The sequence below is a fragment of the Rhinichthys klamathensis genome, unplaced genomic scaffold, assembly GCF_029890125.1.
Source record: "Rhinichthys klamathensis goyatoka isolate OS25496 unplaced genomic scaffold, OSU_Roscu_1.1 h1tg000274l_1, whole genome shotgun sequence".
Lineage (NCBI taxonomy): Eukaryota > Metazoa > Chordata > Actinopteri > Cypriniformes > Leuciscidae > Rhinichthys > Rhinichthys klamathensis.
In genome coordinates this window covers 1,446,789-1,471,757 of record NW_026606793.1, presented here as the reverse complement: position 1 = coordinate 1,471,757, position 24,969 = coordinate 1,446,789, and the positions used below count along the sequence as shown (strand labels likewise).

General features: G+C 38.4%; 2 protein-coding genes across 5 annotated transcripts in view; one reads left to right on the top strand and one right to left on the bottom strand.

The window, feature by feature from the left end:
- The window catches only part of LOC130102550 (zinc finger protein 271-like), a 39,641-nt gene that overhangs the window by 5,285 nt on the left and 9,387 nt on the right, over positions 1–24,969 (top strand). The window lies entirely within an intron of this gene.
- Positions 2,938–24,969, bottom strand: part of LOC130102555 (gastrula zinc finger protein XlCGF57.1-like) — a 192,232-nt gene continuing 170,200 nt past the window's right edge. For 3 of the 4 annotated variants that reach the window (XM_056268508.1, XM_056268507.1, XM_056268506.1), the window contains 2 exons: positions 3,326–3,413; positions 3,007–3,059 (listed from right to left, as the gene is read on the bottom strand). In XM_056268508.1, coding sequence (XP_056124483.1) covers positions 3,347–3,413 — 67 coding nt within the window. In that variant the 3' untranslated portion in view covers positions 3,007–3,059; positions 3,326–3,346. Of the gene's footprint in view, positions 3,060–3,325; positions 3,414–11,714; positions 13,210–24,969 lie in introns of all 4 variants that reach the window. The other variant, XM_056268509.1, reaches the window with a different exon arrangement.

Here is a 24,969-nt window from a genome sequence, read left to right as displayed (position 1 = left end):
ATCATTCTAGAAGAAAATTTCAAATGGCACTTAGAGGCTTTTGCATCTGAACTCTTCATATATTTATTTATATAATATTTGAGTTTAATAAGTGCTGGAAAAAGATGTGTGAAGTACTTGGAAGCATTTCACTATTCCAGCCAAACTGGTTACAGTTAGTGTTACTATATTAAATCCATGGTGAATGTTGCTGGTCTGTGGACGTAAAGTATTACTAGTTCATTCACAGCACAATATTTCTCCTGGTGTCCACGTCAGCGCTGTTTGATCTGATAGAGATCTACGGTTAATAACAGAGAAATGTGAATGCTTCTCACTAGATCTCGCAGCGATGTTATTACTTCAGTGGCGAATTCAAATGTTTTCTTTACTGGATCTCTTAGCGCTGTGTAGTAACAGTGTCGCTTGATCGAGATCGGCTCGCGCTGCACAGATGTTGCTGGTCCGAACTGATAAACGATCCGTGAAGCACATAATGAGTAGCGCAGTTTCGTTCCGCTTTCATTACGTTTGCCATTTGATGTTGCGCAACGTTGTGGTGATCGCGCCAGCGCGAATTTTGTCTGCAGGAAAAATGGTCCAAGGAATCGTTCGGTTTGTATGCGTACCGAACCGGAAGCCTCGTACCGAAACGGTTCAATACGAATACATGTACCGTTACAGCCCTACACACATCACCCTATAGCCAAATCTCTCCTCTCCACCTATAGTCGGTGTGTGGTGAGCACAGGACACTGTTGATTGATTAATATCTATTAACTCGTGTTCAACCAACAGGAATGTCTAATTTGTCAGTTCAGATCAAAGCAAAATATATACAGATTCCTCTTGATCACTACCCATTTGCCTCATCTTTTGGTTTCCTGTCGGTAAGGTTCGGTGTTGGTATTCCACTCAAGTTTAACAATGCTTTGCTCAGGGTATAAGAAGGAAAGGTAACTCTATCTGGGAGAAAGGCTTTAACGCCGCCACTCCTGCATAACCCAGCCCGTTCTCATGGGCCTTTGGCGTCATACAGGTGACGCTTTTGAAATTTCGTCGAAATCCTACGCACATGGCATCCTTTAGCGTCAATATGAGACGCAGATCCCAAGGCGTCATAACCGTACCCCTACCCTAGACCTAAACCTACCCATAACAGTGCGTGTAATATTGACGCTAAAGGATGTCATGTGCGTAAGATTTCGACGAAATGTCATATGGCGTCACCTATATGACGCCAAAGGATGAGGATGTGTTGGTACACCGGTGCGTAACCTCAAACTGTGAGAGAGGCTTTTACGGCCTCTTCTGTACAACAGTGTGCTGAAAGGGGCGGGGGATTGGAGTCCACTGCTGCTTCAATCTATATGCAATGATGAGTAATTATAATCAAGGTATTAATCAATATTTTTCCTTCTAAGTATTAAATGAGTTGAATGACTTCTCTAGGCTTGTGAGATTTTACTTTGTTACAGAAGTTACCAGTGTGATTACTGAAATGTTCTTTTCGTGTATTCTCTAATGTCTGTATTTGATATCTGAATGCAGTAACAGTGCTTGCTTATTTAGCCCGGCTTCCAGAAATGAAATAGGGACTTGTTTTGTGCTTGAGAAAGGTCTTCAACCATTTCTTTGTTAAAGTCTTACTTCAGTCAGACTAACATCTAGCTATCCTTGAGAGAAAGAATATTAGCTTGATGTTTTGAGACGACTCTACTGTTTATACTTTGAGCCTGGCTAAATCCAACCTTGGAAAAGCAGTGTGTTGGTGTGTGTGTGTTAGTCTTCTGGGTTGCAGGTTAAGGAACCACTGGCATTATTGGAGATTGACTGAGTTGTTGTTCTGGACATGTTGGCGCCGAGCAACCCAAACCTGCGACCTGGAAAGTCATGACGTGCCTAACTTCAGGGTCCGAGTGTCAGCTGCATAATGACATGGATAAAACATTGCTATTGATGACGTCATCGGCAGTAAATGTTTTTTTCTTCAAAACACCAATACAAATAACAAGGATTACACGCCACTTCTCTTTATTCCAGCTGCTGTGGTGAGATAGAGACAGTAATTTCAGTTTATTTAGTAAAAACAGTCTTGTTTAAAGTTCATAGTAATTGTTCTGACTTCATGAAGCCTCATGGTGTGAATGAAACATCAAACTGACTAGAACAAACTCTTTGAAATGGATATCAAGGGTGAAACTGTTAATAATGTAGACGGACAGCAATTTCATTCAGTGTCAGTCATGTGTGGGTGAAATATAATTTATTAGGCATTTAAAAGCTCTATTGAGAAAATGAAAACATGGAAATCTCAAAAAGCAATCATATCAGGATACTTCATGACGTTCAGAACTAAAATTATTCAAGCCAAATTGGAAAGAAAATAAAAACGGACAATAACAATGAGGTGTTGATAAAAAGGAGTAAAGAGTTTAATCAATCATTACTTTAAGCAAATACAAACATTAAGTGAAAGTGAACGAGACAGATCTCTCTCTTTAAACACAAGATATACTTGCATGTATCTTTGAAACTGGACACTTTTCTTCTCTTCTTCTCTTGAGATGCTTTGGCTCTTAAAACTGACTTATAAGAGCCAGATCATCCCAAGAGAAGAAGAGAAGAAAAGTGTCCAGTTTCAAAGATACATGAAAGTATATCTTGTGTTTGCATGGAAGAGTAGAAGTGGAAGAGAAACTAGATGTTCTGATGAAGAACGAGTTAAAAATTAACATCAGATTCATGTCTCTCATAACACACACCGTCGTGTCTTTTCTGCTGTAATATGATGAATGAATCTGAATGTTCAGGTGTTTCTTCAGGACTGAAGCCCAATGAAACTGTTTACCGCACTGATCACAGTTAAATGCTCTTTCTTCAGAATGAGAAGCAGATGTGATTTCAGAGAGAAAGCCTGAGCCGCTTCTTCCCAGTGTGAACTCTCATGTGTTCTTCCCAGTGTGAACTCTCATGTGAATCTTCAGACTTGATTTACATGTGAAGCGTTTTTTTACACTGAGGGCAGGAGACAGATTTATTGGCTTCTGTTTTTCCTTTCTTGTTCACGTCCATCAGGTCTAAAAGAAACATTAAATCAAGTGAGATTTCAAATGTGAAATGAAAAGTGAAGCTCAAAGTCAAGATCACTGATGAGTTCAATAGTCATTTTAATCCCATCAAATCTGGTCAACAACTGCTGTGCACGATTATGATCTATTTTAATGTCATGAAGATAATTTATGTTATAAGTCACTAGTTTGGTCATGAAGCAATGTAAATGTGGTGAGCATCAGCATGTTCTTCATCATGATGAATGAATGAGGAATCAAGAATAAACACCAACCTCTTTGTTCTTCATGATGTTTTATTCTGCAGGTTCTGGATCTCTGGAGTTCTCTCGGTCCTCTCCTTCCAGATGCTTTCTGGTAGTTCTGCCAAAAATTATAATATGCATGATGAGAGGTGACCAATAAATATTTCAGATTCTACGATAAGCACCAAGAACTAATAAATAACAATAATAATAGTGACATTGATCCTGTGTCACCAACGGTTGCAAGGAACACACGATGAAGATGAAGATCAGATATAATGTCTTTAATAATTCACTCAGAAGGGAATACAAACAATATAGGCAAATGTGACCAGACAAATGAGAACTGAAAAGACTGCCACTTAAATACAAGGCAAATGATGGTTTAAATTACAAACTCCTGAGCAGAACAAATGGCGGGAAAACTAAGACAAAGGAGAATATGTGACTGAGAAAACAAACTAAAAGTCCATTAAAATGAAACTAACAGCAACAAAGCCCCAGTCGAAGCCACAGCAACAAACAATTTCTCTTCAATTGTTTTTAATCAAAACCAACTTGAACTGAACTAGGGCTGCAACAACTAGATGTCAGAAATACTGAATGATGTACTGATGATACTGAAATACTGATGATGATGTTATTTCTCTGACATCGTCTCCAGAAACTGTAATAATTCTAGAGTACTTTTCTCTACTGTAAATGCTGTACTTCATACTGCTACTCCTTCCAGGGCCTGAATTTCGTTTTGGAAAATGGGGGGGAAATCCCCCCTTAGATGATTCTCATGGGGGGGATTTTTTTTGTTTGAGGGGGAGAAAGGGAAAAGCATTTTTTTCCAAACAAACTTATTACATTTACCTTGCCTAAATGTTTGCGCTCATTGCATTTTTACAATGGGGTTGTAAATTTACACAACACAAGGAAGCTTGATTTAAATTGTTTAATTAAATTGAAAAAGTAGCACAAATAAATACAATAGAATAAAAAGACAAATAAAGAGAAAAGTTTTTGAATAGGTCTAATAGTATTCATATAGCCTACAGAAACTGAATTAAGTAATCAAATGGAAAATAACACTGGGTAGTATTTTAGTCCTGAATAAATTAAATACATAGGCTATTAATCCTGATTCCTTTAACTTAAAGCTATCTTTTGTTGTTTTGACAACAAAATTAATGACACACACATATGGCTGCCGTCACTTTAAGAGCTAGTGCACGGATCCTGTGTTCATTATACTGGCATGTGTTTTATGCTTATTAAAGACAAAACCGACTATGTTTAGAGTATACTCACAAAGACCAAAATTGACAATTTTGCGTGTTAAAGCAATATAATCCGCGAAAAATAACTTTTGTTCCTGGCCAGCTGTTTTTGAGGCGGATTTTCTATGAATGTGCGCATAGAAAATAATCTCTCTAGATTAGTTTAAAATCGCTTTAATGTTTAAACTGGTAAGACTTAAAAAGACGTGCAAATGGTAAACTTCAGTCACGATGCACTGCTGGCCCGATTGTGCAAGTGAATATCCGTCATGTCCCGACTCCTGAACGCGAGTGTGTATTATCGCCGCTGCGCTTGATGCATGCCTTGCACAACACATTTTGAGAGAAGAGATAGAAGACGCAGCACCGCTGAACACTCATGTTGTTTGTGAAATTGCGTCTGGCAGATAGTTGTTAAAAGAATGATTTGATTTTATAATCTGTGTGGATTACGATTGCGGGAATTTCCCGCATTATAAATGGAAAAACTGCGGGAATGATTAGAATTATGCGCAATACCCTTGCGCATATGCGTTATCTGGAAGAGGTGTTAGTGAGGCCAGCAGGGGGTGCTATCCCTGTGGTCTGTGTGGGTCCTAACGCCCCAATATAGTGACGGGGACACTATACTGTCAAAAATAGCACCGTCCTTCGGATGAGACGTTAAACCGAGGTCCTGACTCACTGTGGTCATTAAAAATCCCAGGATGTCATTCGAAAGAGTAGGGGTGTAACCCCGGCATCCTGGCCAAATTTGCCCCTTGGCCTCTGTCCATCATGGCCTCCTAATCATCCCCATATACTGATTGGCTTCATCACTGTCTCCTCTCCACCAGTAAGCTGGTGTGTGGTGAGCGTTCTGGCGCAATATGGCTGCCGTCGCATCATCCAGGTGGATGCTGCACATTGGTGGTGGTTGAGGAGATTCCCCCCCTTCTATGTAAAGCGCTTTGAGTGTCCAGAAAAGCGCTATATAAATGTAATGAATTATTATTATTATTATTACCCGCGCCGAAATTGGAGCCCTGCCTTCATTCACTCCTTCTGCTGACATGTGTGAAGAGTTCTTAAACTTTTTTATTGGTAAGGTTGATGGAATTAGATCTCAGATTTCATCTGCTGGCAATGATTTTATTGCTTCTGTTGACCCTATAAACCAATTAAACAGTTGTATGCCTGTTTCCTTGCAGAAGCTTAATGATATAACTGCTCATATGAAGCCCACCAGGTCTCCTGGTGATGTGCTCCCTTCTTCTCTGTTTAAGAAGGTACTTGATTCAATTGGCCCAAGTATTCTGTCTATTATGAATACTATAATTTCAGCATTGGCCAAAGTGTTGGAATCTTTGGTTAGTGAACAAGTAAAAGAGTATTTAAATGCTCAGTCAATTTTATCTAAGCATCAATCTGGTTTCAGGAAAAAACACAGCACTACCACTGCTGCTATAAAAGTAATTAATGATATAGTCAAAGCACTTGATGATAAGAAACACTGTGTCTCTGTTCATTGATCTGTCCAAAGCATTTGACACTGTTGACCATAGCATACTAGTTCAGAGACTGATCAGTAAAGGTATTTCTCAGCACCTGTGGGCTGGTTTATCAACTACCTCGCTGATAGGACTCAAGCTACGCAAGTTGATGGCCTAACATCAAAATATTTATCAATCTGTAAAGGGGTCCCACAGGGCTCCATTCTGGGGCCACTTTTATTCACTATTTATATTAACTGTCTGGGGGAAAATGCCCAACATGCATTTTTCCATTTTTATGCAGATGATACGGTTATTTATTGTTGTGCAGCTACAATTAGGAAGGCGTATGAATGCTTGCAAACTGGTTTCGATATAGTGCAAGCACAGCTTTATCAATTAAAGCTTGTGCTTAATGCAGAGAAGACCAAAGTAATGTTTTTTTCAAACGCAAGGAAAAATGAGTTAGACCTGAATATTGTTACTGATCAGGGTAAAACAATTGAGGTAGTTTCATCTTATAAATATTTAGGGTTTTTAATTGATGATCACCTTTCTTTTAAGCTTCATCTACAGAATCTAGTAAAAAAGTTGAAATTGAAGCTAGGTTTTTTCTTTAGGAACAAATCTTGTTTTACTTTTTCTGCTAGAAAAAGGCTAGTCGATGCCACATTTCTCTCTATTATTGATTATGGTGATCTGTTGTATATGACTGCACCATCAAAGTATCTTCAGATGTTAGATGCTGTGTTTCATGGAGCTTTAAGATTTATTTCTAATTGCAGACCCCTCACTCATCACTGTACACTTTACTCCTCAGTGAATTTGCCTTCTCTGTCAAATCGCCGGCTTACTCACCTTTATATCTTTATATATATGGGCATTATAGGCAGGCTTACAAGTTACATATCTGAATTTCTTTCTTTTGCACAGAGCACCTATGGTTTATGGTCCCAGAAAACGATTTCATTGACACCTCAAGCCCGGACAGAGTTGTTCAAAAAGGCTTTCATGTTTTTTGCACCTTCTACTTGGAATGAACTACAGAAAACACTTAAACTACAGTTTCTAATTAGGTTATGTTAAAACTATAGAACAGGAATCCATTCACACGGGCAAATGTTTTAATTAATGACACTTTTATTTAAATTGAAATGTACTTGAGTTGTCTTTTGCCTCTTTTGTGTTTGTTTTGCGATTGTGTTTGTTTTATGATTGTGTGATCTAATTTGTTCTGCTATCTTGGCCAGGTCTCTCTTGAAAAAGAGATTTTATATCTCAATGAGACAAACCTGGTTAAATAAAGGTTAAATACATTTTTTTTTTTTTTTACAAAAAAAAACTAGTTTGTCATCCGGTGTTCTGGTTAGTTTTAAGCATGCGGTTATTCAGCCCCTTTTAAAAATAAACGGCTTAGACCCCTTTGACATGAGTAGTTTTCGTCCGATTTCAAAATTGCCTTTTATTTTGAAGATACTGGAAAAAATTGTGCATGCACAGCTTAATGACTTTTTAATGAGGAATAACATTTCCGATAGATTCCAGTGTTGTTCATAGTACAGGTCATAGTACAGAATCTACTTTTTTGAGGGTCTCTAATGATATCCTATGAGGTGTTGATTCTGGAAACCGTGTTGTTTTGCTTTTGTTAGATCTTACAGCGGCATTTAATACAGTTGATCATAACATTCTCGTTGATCGTCTTAGGAATCAGGTTGGTATTCGGGGCTTAGCCCTGAAATGGTTCTCTTCCTATTTGAAGGATAGGACCTTTTCAGTCAGTTTAGGGGATTATTTTTCTTCTGTTGCCCCTCGTGTGTGGGGTTCCACAGGGCTCTATACTGGATCCAGTTTTATTATTCCCTTCTAGGCTCGATTTTTGAGAAATTTGGGATTCAGTATCATCTGTATGCGGATGATTTTCAAATTTATTTACCACTGAAACATGGGCATAAATGTGCCATTCAGTCTCTTCATGCATGTTTGGCCGAAGTTAAGTGTTGGCTTGCGAATAACTTTCTCCAAATAAATGAGGATAAGACCGAGATGATTTTATTTGGAAATAAGGGCTGTGTGGATGATGACTGCCTGGGGTTGTTTCCTGGGAAAAAACTGTCTAGCGTGAGGAACCTTGGTGTCATTTTTGACTCTGAGCTTAAATTCGACCGGCAAATCAATGCTGTCGTTAAGAATATTTTTTTTCCATCTTAGATCAATTTCTAAATTGAAATCTATCCTTTCTTTTGACGATATGAAGGTTGTTCATGCCTTTGTATCATCACGTTTGGATTATTGTAATGTATTGTATCTGGGTGTGAGTCAGGCTTCTCTCTCCCGTTTGCAGCTCATTCAGAACTCAGCTGCCAGACTTTTAACGGGTACTAAAAAGAGAGAGCACATTACTCCGGTTTTAATTAAATTACATTGGTTACCCATACGATACAGAATTCAATACAAAGCGTTGTTGTATGTTTTTAAGTCTATGCATGGCCTAGCACCTGAGTATGTTACTGATTTAATCAGCCACTGTCAATCCAGTAGATCTCTGTGCCCTAATGATCAATTGCTTCTCATGTTTCCGCGATCCCGTTTAAAATGTAAAGGTGATCTGGCATTCTCTGTTGCAGCTCCTAGGTTCTGGAATGAACTTCCTCTGTCTGTAAAAACGTTTCCTTCATTGGGTGCTTTTCTGAGTGCGCTTAAAACTTACTTGTTCTCTTTAGCATTTGACAATGCTTTGTACGTTTTTATGTCATATGTTTGCATTGTATTTATGTCTTTGTTTTTACTTTTTTCTTTTATACCTTCTGTACAGCACTTTGGTTCCACTTGTGGTTTTGAAAGTGCTCTATAAATAAAGTTGACTTAAGTTGAGTGAGTTCCATGCAAACACAAGATACACTTTCATGTATCTTTGAAACTGGACACTTTTCTTCTCTTCTTCTCTTGAGATGCTTTGGCTCTTATAAGTCAGTAAAGAGAGAAATCTGTCTCATTCACTTTTACTTAATGTTTGAAAGACATTCTGTACTTTAGATGAATGTATGTGTGTGTGTCAAACCCCTGACTGTGTGTATAAATAACATATATGGGAAATGAAACTAGACAGATGACTAGGTTAGAACCTGTGATTAACAATGAAGTAATCGTTAAGCCAAAATCTTCTCTACCTTGTATCCGTGTTTTCGGTGGGACCTTACTACCAAGTGATAGTGTGGGGCAAGTTAAGAACACTAGAGACCTTACTACCAAGTGATAGTGTGGGGCAAGTTAAGAACACTAGAGACCTTATTACCAAGTGATAGTGTGGGGCAAGTTAAGAACACTGGAGACCTTACTACCAAGTGATAGTGTGGAGCAAGTTAAGAACACTAGAGACCTTACTACCAAGTGATAGTGTGGGGCAAGTTAAGAATACTAGAGAGCTTATTACCAAGTGATAGTGTGGGGCAAGTTAAGAACACTAGAGACCTTACTACCAAGTGATAGTGTGGGGCAAGTTAAGAACACTAGAGACCTTATTACCAAGTGATAGTGTGGGGCAAGTTAAGAACACTAGAGACCTTACTACCAAGTGATAGTGTGGGGCAAGTTAAGAACACTAGAGACCTTATTACCAAGTGATAGTTTGGGGCAAGTTAAGAACACTAGAGACCTTACTACCAAGTGATAGTGTGGGGCAAGTTAAGAACACTAGAGGCCTTATTACCAAGTGATAGTGTGGGGAAAGTTAAGAACACTAGAGACCTTATTACCAAGTGATAATGTGGGGCAAGTTAAGAACACTAGAGACCTTACTACCAAGTGATAGTGTGGGGCAAGTTAAGAACACTAGAGGCCTTATTACCAAGTGATAGTGTGGGGCAAGTTAAGAACACTAGAGGCCTTATTACCAAGTGATAGTGTGGGGCAAGTTAAGAACACTAGAGACCTTATTACCAAGTGATAGTGTGGGGCAAGTTAAGAACACTAGAGACCTTACTACCAAGTGATAGTGTGGGGCAAGTTAAGAACACTAGAGACCTTATTACCAAGTGATAGTGTGGGGAAAGTTAAGAACACTAGAGACCTTATTACCAAGTGATAGTGTGGGGCAAGTTAAGAACACTAGAGGCCTTATTACCAAGTGATAGTGTGGGGCAAGTTAAGAACACTAGAGGCCTTATTACCAAGTGATAGTGTGGGGCAAGTTAAGAACACTAGAGACCTTACTACCAAGTGATAGTGTGGGGCAAGTTAAGAACACTAGAGACGTTACTACCAAGTGATAGTGTGGGGCAAGTTAAGAACACTAGAGGCCTTATTACCAAGTGATAGTGTTCGATAAGGGACGAGACGTCGTTCGACTCTTTGTGAGACTCTTAGGCAAGGTTAGATTGTGTCAACTCAAGCGTTCAGAGGTAACTCAACTGAGTATAATATTTTCAGGTGTCAAGGGAACCAGGTTCATCCTAAGACAGGGGAGTAGTTAGGTTTAGGGAAAAATCTACAACAGGCCTCGCCGTCGTCCATTAATACCAGACAATGGACACCTCGTCGGGCATTAAACCTTACTTGATTACCTTCAATAACACATTTGCAATGGTTTGTAAAAGGTGTTTTTATGCATGTGTGGCCTGAGTTGTTGTTGTATTTACACTATTCTGACCAGCATGTGGCGTTTCGAACGCTTTAAAACAGTGAATCATTTTTTACAAAGCACTTGGTTCAACTGATTCGAACCTTTAAAAAGCTGAGTTTTGATGATCAAAACAAACTTAAATTAACTAGGGCTGCAAGAACTAATTGCTGAAACCGATCATGAAAATAAACAATTACTGAAGTTCACAATGTCATTTCGGGAGGAGTGAACTCGTCTAATATTTCAATGAAATGCCGGAGCACATAAGCAGTCGCTCACCTCGCTCTGGCATCAGCTGCTCTGGCGTCCCTCCACCTCCCCAGCTCCACCTGCATAATTTAGCCATCTTGCTACTATACTCATCCAAGCATTATTAGTCCAACTGGGGGGTTTATCTAAGCTCGAGTTCAAGCTGCTTCCATTCAAAAACATTTATATGGACAAAACACATCTGAAAATGAATGGTGCATGGTGAGCACACGAACCATGTTATTGGAAATTATCGGACATTTCTTTTAATTTTATTATTCATTTGTGTTTAAGTTGCTCAAATTGCTTTTGCGTCGCTTAGCCAGGCAACAGACAAGTGACCAATCCTGAGTGGCGATGTCACTATGGCGATGTTACATTTGTGAATTAATCGTTCTTTTTGAACAAATCTTTAAGGTGAACGAATTGTTCTTGTAATCCATCAACTCATTTCTTGTTCACTGAAATCCTATTAGCAGCGCATGTGCACTCTTTACCTGCTTTTCTTATATTTTATTTGTGCGTTTTAGACTTAGTTTTGTGGTATTTTGCACTTTGAACAGTTTACTTGACTACTGTTGAGGAACTGTAAGCACTGGTGTTTTTGTGTTCATTTTCTATTATCAAAACTGAATTCATTATGTTTGATTCATGTCATGCACTTCTATAAAAACTGTTAGCCATGTGTGCTGAGAGTTCAGGGCAGAGAACAGTCTGTAATTTAGCCGTGCCGTACCAGGCTCAAGTGGAAAACACAACTGGAACCGAAGGTGAAAAAAAACTTTTGCACATAATGATGAACTACTTACTGTGATCTCAGACTGTGGTGGTGTGGTTTCTCCACTGCATGGATCTTCATGTGTCGCTTCAGGCGACTTTTAGTAGAGAAACTCTTTCCACACTGATCACACGTGTGCGGCTTCTCTCCAGTGTGGATCCTCTCATGTGTTTTCAGAGATGATGACACACTGAATCTCTTGTCACAGTGTGAACACTTGTAAGGTTTTTCTCCAGTGTGAATTATCTGGTGCAGTTTTAAATCTTTCCCTGTAATAAAAGTCTTCTCACACTCAAAGCACATGTACTCTCTCACACCAGTGTGTATTTTCTGATGTGTATATAAATATTGCAGACATGAAAAACTCTTTCCACACACAGAACATGAATGCGGCTTCTCCTTCGTATGAACTCTCAGGTGTGATTTCAGGTGTGATGTGCTAAGAAATGTTTTCCCGCACTGATCACATGTGAACGGCTTCTCTCCAGTGTGGATCATCATGTGACTTCCAAGGTGTGTTGATCGGCTGAAACTATTCCCACATTGATCACATGTGAACGGCTTCTCTCTGGTGTGGATCCTCATGTGACTTTCAAGTTGTGTTGATCGGCTGAAACTATTCCCACATTGATCACATGTGAACGGCTTCTCTCCGGTGTGGATCCTCATGTGACTTTTAAGGTGTGTTGATCGGCTGAAACTCTTCCCACATTGATGGCATGTGAATGGCTTCTCTCCGGTGTGGATCCTCATGTGACTTTTAAGGTGTGTTGATCGGCTGAAACTCTTCCCACATTGATTGCATGTGAACGGCTTCTCTCCAGTGTGAACTCTCATGTGACATTCAAGACTTCGTTTGGATGTGAGACTCTTCCCACATTGATGGCATGTGAAGGGCTTCTCTCCAGTGTGAACTCTCATATGACGCTCAAGACTTTGTTTGCTTGAGAAATTCTTTCCACACTGATCACATGAGAACGGCTTCTCTCCAGTGTGAACTCTCATATGACGCTCAAGATCTTGTTTTGTTGAGAAACTCTTTCCACACTGAGTGCAGGTGAAAGATTTCTTTGCTCTTCTTTTCTTTAAAAAATTATTTTTAGTCTTTGGGCTAAAGGGTTTTCCTCCAGGTTTGACATGATGTTTCTCCTCCACTTCACTCAGTTCTTCTCTCTCCTCCTTCACTTCACTCAGTTCTTCTCTCTCCTCCTTCACTTCACTCAGTTCTTCTCTCTCCTCCTTCACTTCACTCAGTTCTTCTCTCTCCTCCTTCACTTCACTCAGTTCTTCTCTCTCCTCCTCCACTTCACTCAGTTCTTCTCTCTCCTCCTTCACTTCACTCAGTTCTTCTCTCTCCTCCTTCACTTCACTCAGTTCTTCTCTCTCCTCCTTCACTTCACTCAGTTCTTCTCTCTCCTCCTTCACTTCACTCAGTTCTTCTCTCTCCTCCTTCACTTCACTCAGTTCTTCTCTCTCCTCCTTCACTTCACTCAGTTCTTCTCTCTCCTCCTCCACTTCCATCGGGTCTGACATGAAAGAAAAACGAATTTTCAAAATAATCTAAATAATTCAAAGAGAGAAATATGAATGGAGATAAAAATGATCCCAGATGTAACGGACAACTGTTATAAAATATTACAATCATTTATGTATTTTTATAAATTAATTAAACGTCCCTGAAACATTCAATGAATGAGTTACACTGATCTTCCAGTTATTATTTTGTAAACATTATAGGCAAAAATTCCATGTTTCTGTAGTGAGAACTATTAAATATATTTGATCAATGACACAATTACATAACATGAAATGAACATTAAAATACACAATACTGCCATATTTTGACACCAACTTTTAGACTGATATATAGTAGTGCTGATATATCGTAATCGTGAAGCCTATGCGATTATATGACGCAAAATGCTGCGATTTTATATGAAATAAACAAATTAGGGCTGTTAACGCAATCCCGCTCTTATTTGTGCGAATGCTTTTAGCCATTCATGCGCTACAAGTCAAAAGAGAGCGCGCTGCCTGTAAATGTCCTGACTGTGACACACACGGATCCCGCACCGACACTCACAGAAAGACGCGCACCAGTATGGTGCGCACAGAAAGCAGCAGAATAGAGTTCTCTTTCGTGCTTGAACAAACAATAACACGCACAATTATGCCAAAATGTGTTTGTCGAGTACCTTCATAAGAGCAGTCTCATGATGGACGTAAAGAGTTGTGAGAGAATGATGCGCGCGTGAGATCTGTCTCTGTCAGCAGCGGCTGCTCTTAAAGGGCCAGCCGCCAATAAAGCTTCTGTCAGTAAAGTTAATAACGGAACAAAGGGAACGCCAAAGGATGAGAAGGATGAGGGTGCATGCGCGCATGTGTGTGTGAAGGGGTTCTTTTTTTTAGGCTATACTCTCTTGCAATTGAATGTAAATACGTTTACTTCTTAAAAACATCAAAGCTAAACATCAGTTTATGTCTCGTTTTTGCCTCGAGGAATTTTTGTAATCGAGTAACTCGATGAATCGTTTCAGCCCTAAATGTCTCAAACCCTCTGTACCATTTCATAGTTTAACTGTTTATCTAAAAGTGATGAAGAGCTTGAATGTTTCTAACATGAGTGTTCTTCAGCATCATGAATGAATGAAGAATAAACACCAACCTCTTTGTTCTTCAGGATCTTCAGTGCGTTTCATTCTGCAGGGTTCTGGATCACTCGTGTTCTCACTGTCCTCTTTAATAAACTCAGTCTTGGCAGATTTCAGCTCTTCCTGATGCTGTGATGCTCGTCTTCACTTGTAGCTGATGGGAATTTACAGCATTTATTGGGGAATTACAGTAGGAGGAGCTTCACTGATGATGTGATTGCAGTGGGAGGAGCTTCACTGATGATGTGATTGCAGTGGGAGGAGCTTCACTGATGATGTGATTGCAGTGGGAGGAGCTTCACTGATGATGTGATTCAGTGTGGGAGGAGCTGATCTGCCAAAATCAAAAATATAAATTACTGAAGTTTGTTTATATAATAAACAACAGCATTTGTCTGTCTATCTATTCATTGTACAGTAACTGATGTCAATTCATTAATTATTTGTATTGCTAATCCTAACATTATTCTGCTTCTTCATTAAAATACAGGTATAAATATAGAAAATAATATAATTTAATTCTTCCAAATAATGGTAAGAAAAACAGTTAAATGCATAAACAACAGAGAAATAAACGTACATATTAGCCAACAAATACCCTCAGTCTGCTGACACCAATTAAATGAGCTTTAAGTGACAATTTACAGGAGATCTCTAAATATAGTTTGACTTCATAACTATTAATTACAATAAAGTAATTCCATCATTAACATGTTACATATTTGTAAAGAAACTGACAATGATCATAAAACTCTTAAAAATAAAGAAAATGTAACGTTTACGTGTCAAACTTCATTAATATTTATCTATATCCCCATGCATGTATTTGACATTTTCCACGTTCATTATTCATACAGGGGCAACATAAAGTGTCTACATCAATTTTTGTAATCTGCCTGCCAAAGATAAATGTCGACAAACAAACAAACAAGGTAAACATGAAAATGGCCACAGCAACACTTGGAATCGATTACCATAAATGTCCCTCACAGATCTCAAACTTTAACTTGACATCCAGTAACAGTTCTCACTCCAAACACTGAAACAATCACACAAACGAACACACACTCGCTCAGGTCTGAATGAACTCCACATATTCTCCTCAGGCTCGCTGCTGCTGCACTAAATGTGTATTTCAGGAGGAAGACGCCAGAAAAGACGCACAAGTATCGCTGTGTCGATGAAAACAATACATAAATGAGCCTGTCGCTTAATCAAACTGTATAAAGTGTGTGTGGTGGGTGTGTAAATATGATAAATACCGTGAACTGCTCTCCTCACCTGAAGACTCGACGCTGAAACTCACGCCTCGCGCGACCGGTGACGTCATCGGCATCCAACGCATGCGCGTATGGGGCAGCCAATCAGGGCCACGCAGATTCAGCTTTACTAGTAGCCTTCCATCCATTATTATTATTTTAGAACTGAAGTGATAGTTAGGGAAAGTTAGGTATTTTTATTGCCAGTCTGCAAAAAAATGTCTTACCAATAGCTTTTTTTTTTACCATGTGTTCCTTTACGTGTCTAGTAACACCTCCAAATTTATCCACGGCCAAATCCTCGGGGAAACGCCTGGAGAGGCAATCAAAGTTGGGGTGCCCAGAGGGCCTGGGTAAAAATAATGATTTTTTTTTTACCAAAATTGGCTTTTGAGATGTCTAACTAGGGGTTTTTAGGGGTGCTGAATCTATCCCAACCATTAGTTTTGAGTAAAAATGACTCCTTAATCTAGAGCTGCAAGATTATGACAAAAATCATAATTGCCCATTATTCCCTTGAAAGTGCATCTGTCCATCATAAAAGTGCATCTGTCCATCATAAAAGTGCATCTATCCATCATAAAAATACATCTATCCATCATTAAAGTGCATCTATCCATCATAAAAGTGCATCTGTCCATCATAAAAATACATCTATCCATCATAAAAATACATCTATCCATCATTAAAGTGCATCTGTCCATCATTAAAGTGCATCTGTCCATCATAAAAGTGCATCTATCCATCATTAAACTGCATTTATCCATCATAAAAATACATCTATCCATCATAAAAATACATCTATCCATCATAAAAATACATCTATCCATCATAAAAATACATCTATCCATCATAAAAGTGCATCTATCCATCATAAAAGTGCATCTGTCCATCATAAAAATACATCTATCCATCATAAAAATACATCTATCCATCATAAAAGTGCATCTGTCCATCATAAAAGTGCATCTGTCCATCATAAAAGTGCATCTGTCCATCATAAAAGTGCATCTGTCCATCATAAAAGTGCATCTGTCCATCATAAAAGTGCATCTGTCCATCATAAAAGTGCATCTGTCCATCATAAAAGTGCATCTGTCCATCATAAAAGTGCATCTGTCCATCATAAAAGTGCATCTGTCCATCATAAAAGTGCATCTATCCATCATTAAAGTGCATTTATCCATCATTAAAGTGCATCTATCCACCATAAAAGTGTATCTGGTATTATTATTATTAGTGCACATTCAGGTGGAGAAGAAATTAACTTATGACTTTAACATATGACTTGTTGGCTATTTTCTTCTGGAAACAAACTGTGTTGCATTATTTCTCTGTTATCTCTGTAAAGCTGCTTTGAAACAATCTGTATTGCTTTTATCATGTATTCTGACTCAAATAATGTGTTTCTAACAGCAAAACACTCAGAATAAAGTGAGATGATCTGCTGATGATCCTGAATGGCTTGTTGAGTGAGTGTTGATAGTCTGAGGATCATCAATATTAACAGATCTGCTGAAAACACTCTTTATTTCATGACAATAGTTCCTGTTTTCACCTCATTTATTATGCTGATGTCTTCAGATCTCCTGTACATTGACACTTAAAGCTCATTTCATTGTGTCAGCAGACTGAGGGGATTTGTTGGCTACTATATGTACATTTATTTCTGTCTTTATGCATTGAATTATTTGTCTTACCATTATTTATATTTGGAATAATTTTATTACAATATTTATATTCTGTTATCAATAAGTATAAAAGAGCCATTCCACCGACAGGGTGACATTTCTGTCCCCGGGACATTATATGTATAAAAATGCATGAAAATTAACTCTAAAATACATTTTATTATTAAGCAAAATGTCCTGCACATTAAGCTAACTACAAATTTAAAATGTATAATAAAAAACTTTAAAAAAAAAACTACTTAGAACACTAAAAAATACTATTTTCTGCGTGTCCCCACTCTCTATCTCTAAACTTTACCATGAAATATAAAATCCTTCAGAAATCTTTTTTTTTTTTTGCATTGTTGTGTGACTTTGTATCCAATCAATGCTTTAAATTTATTTATTTTTTCATGAGAGAAAAACATGTTATCTAATATTTGAGATAAAATACACATTTAGTCGTGCCCCCGGGTTTTCACTCAGTCCTGTTACCCTATTTCTTAGATTTTATTTTTAAAATATTAACTTTTAGAGTTTGCTCCGTGTCCTTATGCTATTAGCATGTATGCTATGTGGCCATAAGCCATGTATTTGATCACTTTTTGCTTAAAAACTCCTGTTACTTATATGAAAAATAACAGGGGTGAGTTAAAGTAACAGGAGTGAGTAGAGTCCTCTGTTTTGTTGATTTAATACTGTAAATATTAGTTGATATAATACTATTCGCTTTTCTACTTTTCGCCGCTAGGGGTCGCTAGCCTCTTACAATAACAAAAGCGATTTTGGGATATTTTATTACAAATTTCTTACATATTGTACCTTTAACATTTAAGGGTAGACATTAGCATTAGTTGTACAATGTGAACACCATACTTCCAGGGAGCCAGTCCACCACGAAGTGACTGAAACCTTTTGTCTTTCTTCTGTTTTGTATAAGATGGAGAGAACTCATACTATGCCGGTGCCAGAAACATCCACCCATGGCATCCTTTCTGAAACACACCTGCAAACCTCTCTTTTCTCCCCTTCTTCTCTCTCTCTCTCTCTCTCTCTCTCTCTGTCTTTCTCTTTCCATCTCCTTCGCTGTAATGTACTAGCACTAGTACATCACTTCAACACAGAAATCTAATACACACACAGTCATGTACTCTCTCTCATACACACACATATGGACACTCATTCCTGTTACCCAATGTTCAATCCTGTTACCAAGTGTTCATTCATGTTACTAATTATTATTATTTATTTTTTTAAATAATGTTAAACCCCTGTTTTTTATCAGTTTTGTTTGGTCCATCATTTATACAATTGTTTGATAAATTAAATTATATTAAAAAAAATACAAACTTGAGGCTTCTGTCTTCTTTAAAATGAAAAAAAAAATGGATTTGTGTTTTTTTATAATATAGTGATTTTTTTTTTTCTCTCCACAAATATCAATTATTTGAACATATAACCAGCAATTTCTTTAAAATAAATACTTTCTTGTGGGGGAAACAAAGGAATTTGGCACATGAGTTTCGGTAACAGGACTGAGAAAACATGCGTCCATCTTCTGCTTAGAAACCTTGTAAAAAATTAAATAAAGTTGCCTGAGATTGACCAATACACATTTTTAATAGTTAAATATGTGTAGTGTTAGATTCAGTGTTGAAAAAAGATACAAAAATAAAGTTTAATTTTGAAGAGTTACAGAAAGCAAATGTCACCCATTCAGTGGAATTGGCCCCAAAACAAACAAAATATATTTTTTATTTTGGTCAGATCAGCTTTGGGCATGTCAGTGAAGCCCCTCCCAGATCAGTCACATGGTCATTGAAGCCCCTCCCACATAAGTCACATGGTCATTGAAGCCCCTCCCACATCAGTCACATGGACATTGAAGCCCCTCCCACAGCAATTCCCCAACAAATGCTGTAAATTCCCATCAGCTTCAAGTGAAGACGAGCATGAAAGCATCAGGAAGAGCTGAAATCTGCCAAGACTGAGTTTATTAAAGAGGACAGTGAGAACATGAGTGATCCAGAACCCTGCAGAATGAAACACACTGAAGATCCTGAAGAACAAAGAGGTTGGTGTTTATTCTTCATTCATTCATGATGCTGGAGAACATTCATGTTAGAAACATTCAAGCACTTCATCACTTTTAGATAAACAGTTCAACTATGAAATGGCTGCAAAAGTTTCATTTTTGGTTTTCAAAAGTGGAGGGAGGTTTAAGAAATGTTCATATTGATTGTCAGGCCAAACTAAATATAATTTTAGCTATTTTATCCCTTAAAGACCTAGAAGTTCTGTTGTTCTTAAATGTTTAATAACTTTTGAACTGCTAATCCAATATGAATGTTTTAAAAAGTCCCATAAAGAGGAGATTCGTTGCTTTTCTGTTTGCATTTGAACATTCAGATGCTTCGTAGTTAATGTGATTGTCATCAAGTTCTGATCAGCATTGAAACCCATCCGGTTAATGCTCAGTCCCCATTGTCTTTTGCACAAGACAATTTTCACAATTGTTTACTCTTCTTGCTGCACTATTTGTTTGTTGTTCATATTCAGATTGCATATATGCAATCTGAACATGAACAAACAAAAATATGTGTGTATATATTAGGGATGCACTGAATCCAGGAATCGGTTTCGGCCGAATATTGGGCTTTTTAACAGGGTTCGGTTTCTGCCGAACCTTAGAATTTTTTCCCACCGAACCCTATTTGCACTACGCGCGCTACGTCGATGTCACGCTCCCGTTGATTATGGGAAGGTGTTTACCTTAGGCTTGTTCAACTTGAACCGGCGCTGCACAGACCGATTCGGTGAATGACATCAGAGTATATCATCAGTATGACATCAGAGCGAATAGAGAGCAGACGGTTCCTTATGCTTTTGAAATGCTCTCGCGGTACTTTGATGTCATTAACCGATCGGTCTGTACAGCGCCGGTGAAAATGCTACCGTTGCGCGAATCGATCACAGAATGTCGATTAATATTAAATGAAATACAATTATAACACAATTCTAAGTTATGAGTAGCTACCTATACTGTGGACTACTGTTGTTATTTTTAAAACGGTGTGAAAAGTAAAAAATTATCATCAAATATTCATCTTTGACTGGTAAAACACACCTTTCCTTAGTAACTGAAACTTTCAGTTATTCTTGTTCAGCTGACTGACCGTACAAATATTCATATGGTAGTTGGCATTTTTAAAAGGGAAATTACTTTATAACACATGAAAATGTACCTTTTGTTAAAAAAAAACTGAGTCTGCACATGCGCATAACCAGTAAGCAGGGACGGATTAAGGCGATGATGTGCCCTGGGCACGGATGTCTCAAAGGCCCCCTTCACCAATTTTTTGGACAACAGTGGGCAGGCAAGCCAGGCATTTTAAGGGGACCCCCGAGGGCTGGTCATTTAAACAATCAGAAATGTTAATAATAACAGACGCAGCAACATCTCTGCATCCCCCAGTGTGGGGCCTCTCGCTCGTTACGCTCGTTATGCTTTTACCTTTTTCAAACTGGTGCAGCGCTTACTCGCGGTAGGTAGAAAATGCATGATTTGATTTGTTAAACATGAAAATAACTTATCCGTCTGGCATGGCAGCTCGCTCTAACTTTAACCTAGATAAATGCATATCCAAGTGCGTGTGCGGAGTGTGCAGCGCGCACTGCATGGCAGGCGTCGGCGCGAACACTTGCATTTTCCTATCCACAGTGGAAACAACTTGAAATAGGCCTACTCAATCTTTTCTGGTCATAGGCCTATACAGAAAAGAATAATGCATCAGTCGCAAGTAGCTACTTTTATTTTTGTAAACTCACAATAACAAGAAAACGTTGTGCTTTTGTAAAATAAAATAAAACAAACAGGGCGCGCTTCATGGTCTCCGTGGCGTGAACTGGAGCGCGTCTCAAAAATGAACTGAAACACAGTGTATAGCCTCACATACATGATGAATATTTCTATATAAAGCTTGAAATGTCCACTTTTAAACGAAAAAATTTGAATCGAAAGCAAATACCGGCTGATTAGGCTGATATGATATGAAAGGTGCATTTCTCTCTAAAGGCGCATCCACTTTACAGCGGAGATATAGATATGATTGCAGCCGAGCCGATATAACCCTTAACCGTAAAGCCACGTTGGCCAATCAGAAGCGCAAAAACCCCGGTTTCACTGTCTACACGACAACACTGTAACCGGCGTTTCTGAAACTCCTCACCCTGGCAGGGGTTTTCAAAAATGTTCGGTTTCAGTGCGTTTTCGTGTGGACGAACGGCCGAACCGCGTAAAAAAAGTCACGGTTATAAAAATACCCGTGTCCGTGTGGACAGGCCATTAGAGAGGAGAGAACACAAGTTTACCTGATTGTTGTTCGAGACACGAGATGGAGGCGGGGCCTTAAAGGTATAGCGGAGGATTTTCTTTTTCCGGGTGGATCATCAAGACTACGCAGTGCTGAAGTGTCAACTATCCTCTCTCTATGGAGGATCCCTTTCCCACTCTACAGATAAAGCGTCGTTGAAAATCTGGTTTGCGTACCTCGAAGTGATAAAATAAAATTCTGTATCAAATTTATAGGCAAGACAAGTAGTTTGTTTAGGCATGGTTTGTTGGGAAATTACAAACCTGCGCACACATATTCAAACGAATATAACTATAGAATCAATTTTTAATGCGCATGTGAACGCCATCAGGTCACAGGTTCGCGTTTAAAGTCTGTTTAGAGAGAACGCTGTCGTCTTAGTGGCCCCTAATGTAATAACAAATGATAATTTTGCTGAAAGTGAATCAATCAAAACCAACTTTAGCTGGAAATAACATTATTCAAAATCGCTATAAAGCCAAAACAATCTCTGTTACCGTAAATTGTATGTTTATCTCTGTAAAGCTGCTTTGAAACAATCTCCATTGTTAAAAGCGCTATATAAATGAAGATGACTTGACTTGACTTGACTATTGGTCCTCCTAGTTGTCAATCATTCTGGTGATATTCATGGTTATGAAAAAGCTGTCTGAGGATAAGTTGGTTTTACTACTTAAGTGAAAAAAACAGCATTTAAGGGAAATCCTAAGTGTTTTTGATGTTTTACTTAAAGAAACCCTTAAGTAATAATTTTTGTTTAAAATTGGAGAGGGCGGGTCTTCTCTAAAATTCGGAAAGATCCTCCGCTATACCTTTAAGTAATTTGCGGGGCCTTACGCACTGGTCGCGTGCAGCGCTGCAGCCACGTAAACAGTTTGCCCTTCCCTTACTGACTTTCACTTTCGGTGCCCGAATGGAAGTGAATGAGGCTTTGCAATAAAAAAAAAAAAAAAAAATTATCTAGGCCTACGTGAAATTCTGCATCCGTTGTACGATTTTTTATTTTTTTTGGAAGGGCAACCTGAGCAACCCCCCTGTGCACGTCCCTGGCATGCTATCATCACTAGCAGGGTGGGTTATTGTAATGGACTCCTCACTGGCCTTCCTAAAAACACCATAATGCTGCGTTCACACCAAGCGCGAATAGAGCGTCAAATTCGTGTCTAGTTCGAAGCATTTTGAATCCATTCGCGCGTCCGCGTCACTCGCGAATAAAAAACATCCCGTGAAAAGGAGTGTGTCATCATCAACAACAACACAATTTCTTTCTGCCATATTTTTCCGTCATGTCTGAAATAAATGATATTGCTGCTCTGTAGGCTACTTGTTGTGGAAGTCCCAAATACGGAGGAAAGCCAAACGCCGACGTGTCTGGGTTCACACTTCACAGCACCATCCAGAGGCGCATTAAACTCGGTGAATTTCACCGTCTTCTCCAGGAACTGCGCCTGGATGACAGCCACTTCCTGCGCTATTTGAGAATGACGGGTGCCCAGTTTGATAACCTGCTAGCTAGCTAGGGTCGCTAACAGTGATAGCAGAACGGCTCTGAGTGATAGTAACCGGACGTATCAATGAGCTCTTCGTTGATTGGCTTGCGCAACTAAGCGTCATGCGATCTTCCGCTCGAGTTGAAATTTTTCAACTTGCGCGGAAGACGTGATTGAGGCGATTATCGAGCGTTCGCGGCAAACACGTCACCCCAATTCGCGTCTTTGCATTGACTTTGTATGTAATCTACTCGCGCAAATAATTAAATTCGCGTTTGGTGTGAACTCACCATAAGACAGTTGCAGCTCATACAGAACGCTGAGCAGAACCAGAACACATTTAATTATTCTTATTTCTTTTGATTATTTAAATTTCTTCTATGTTAAGCACTTTGAATTACCATTGTGTATGAAATGTGCTATATAAATAAACTTGCCTTGCCTTAAGTTTTACCCCAAAAATACCCCACAAATATTTTTATATAGCATGTTAAAGTTGTCACTTTTGATGTTATGATGTGTCGGTTACACTGAACCGTTACACCCCTAATATATATATATATATATATATATATATATATATATATATATATATATAGGACTGACACTTTGAACCCTCAAATGCAACACACAGGATAGCCTGTGGTGTGGAAGGCTAGAGATCTGAAACCTGTCATTCAGGTCAGATGCTGCAGACCAAGCTTGGACGACCACGACCATTTTGATTTTCTATCATTTCAATTCAATTATTGGCAATGGCGCCCCTGCTTGCTGAGAAGGTGCCGTGCACAGTAAGCGATGTCAAGGGGGTCTCCTGATTGGTTGAAAACTTTATTTGAACGTGTAGGGTACATGTTAGTAGATAACATATAAAAGACACTCCTTTAAAATCTGGCCATCATCTTTAATTTTATTATTTTAATGTTTATGTAAACAAGAAGTGCATATTGATGCTAAGATTCTGTGATAACCGTGATTATTTTGGTCCCTATATTCATGAAATTAAATTTTCATACAATTTCATCTCTAGGTATGATCAACTAAAATCAACTATAATTTTGTGTTTTTACAGTAGCCTATAATATGCAAAGTACATTTTTCTATAAAAAAAGCATCTCTGATTCTGTTCTTTTCTCTGACATTTGAAGGTGACATAGGCCTACAAAAACTATTTTAGGTCTAAAACAGTTTGAATAGTTGTTAATATGAGACATTATTTAAGAGATTTTAAGTATTGTGTTACATTAGTAGCTCTCGGCTGGTATGAGTTTATGCAAAATACATATCGTCTCGAGATTGAAACCGGTTTACCGCCCAGTATTAGTCATAACCTCTGACTAATAATCAGACTTAATTTCACCCCGGCCAATAATGCTGATATGATCTCACAAACTCATAAGTAACACTGGAATCCAAATGAACCAGTAAAATATAATGTAAAGAGTTAAATAAAATAATAAAATGACCAATAATTAATTGGCTTTCCAACTTGAACTGCAGCAAAACTTGTGTTTCTGGTTTCCCACGTTCACATGCGTATGAATGTAAGTCATTGGCATGAAAAGTCGAGTGTGACCAGACTGTAATAATTAAAAAGTTTTAAGTAAAATAAATTAAACATCAATCTAAACATTGGTATTGTTGTATTACAAATTTATTAAATGTTTAATTTAGATTAAAGTTTAGTAGACTGAATTTAGCATTTGAGGATGGTGAAGGGTTGGTCAAAATCCCTTGCCTCTTCATGTGATGTAAGTAACCAGTTTCTTTTAGGTGCATTCCAATCCTGCTTTGAGATTGCACGTAGTACACGCAGGACACGTAACCCACAAGGCTGTTTGTC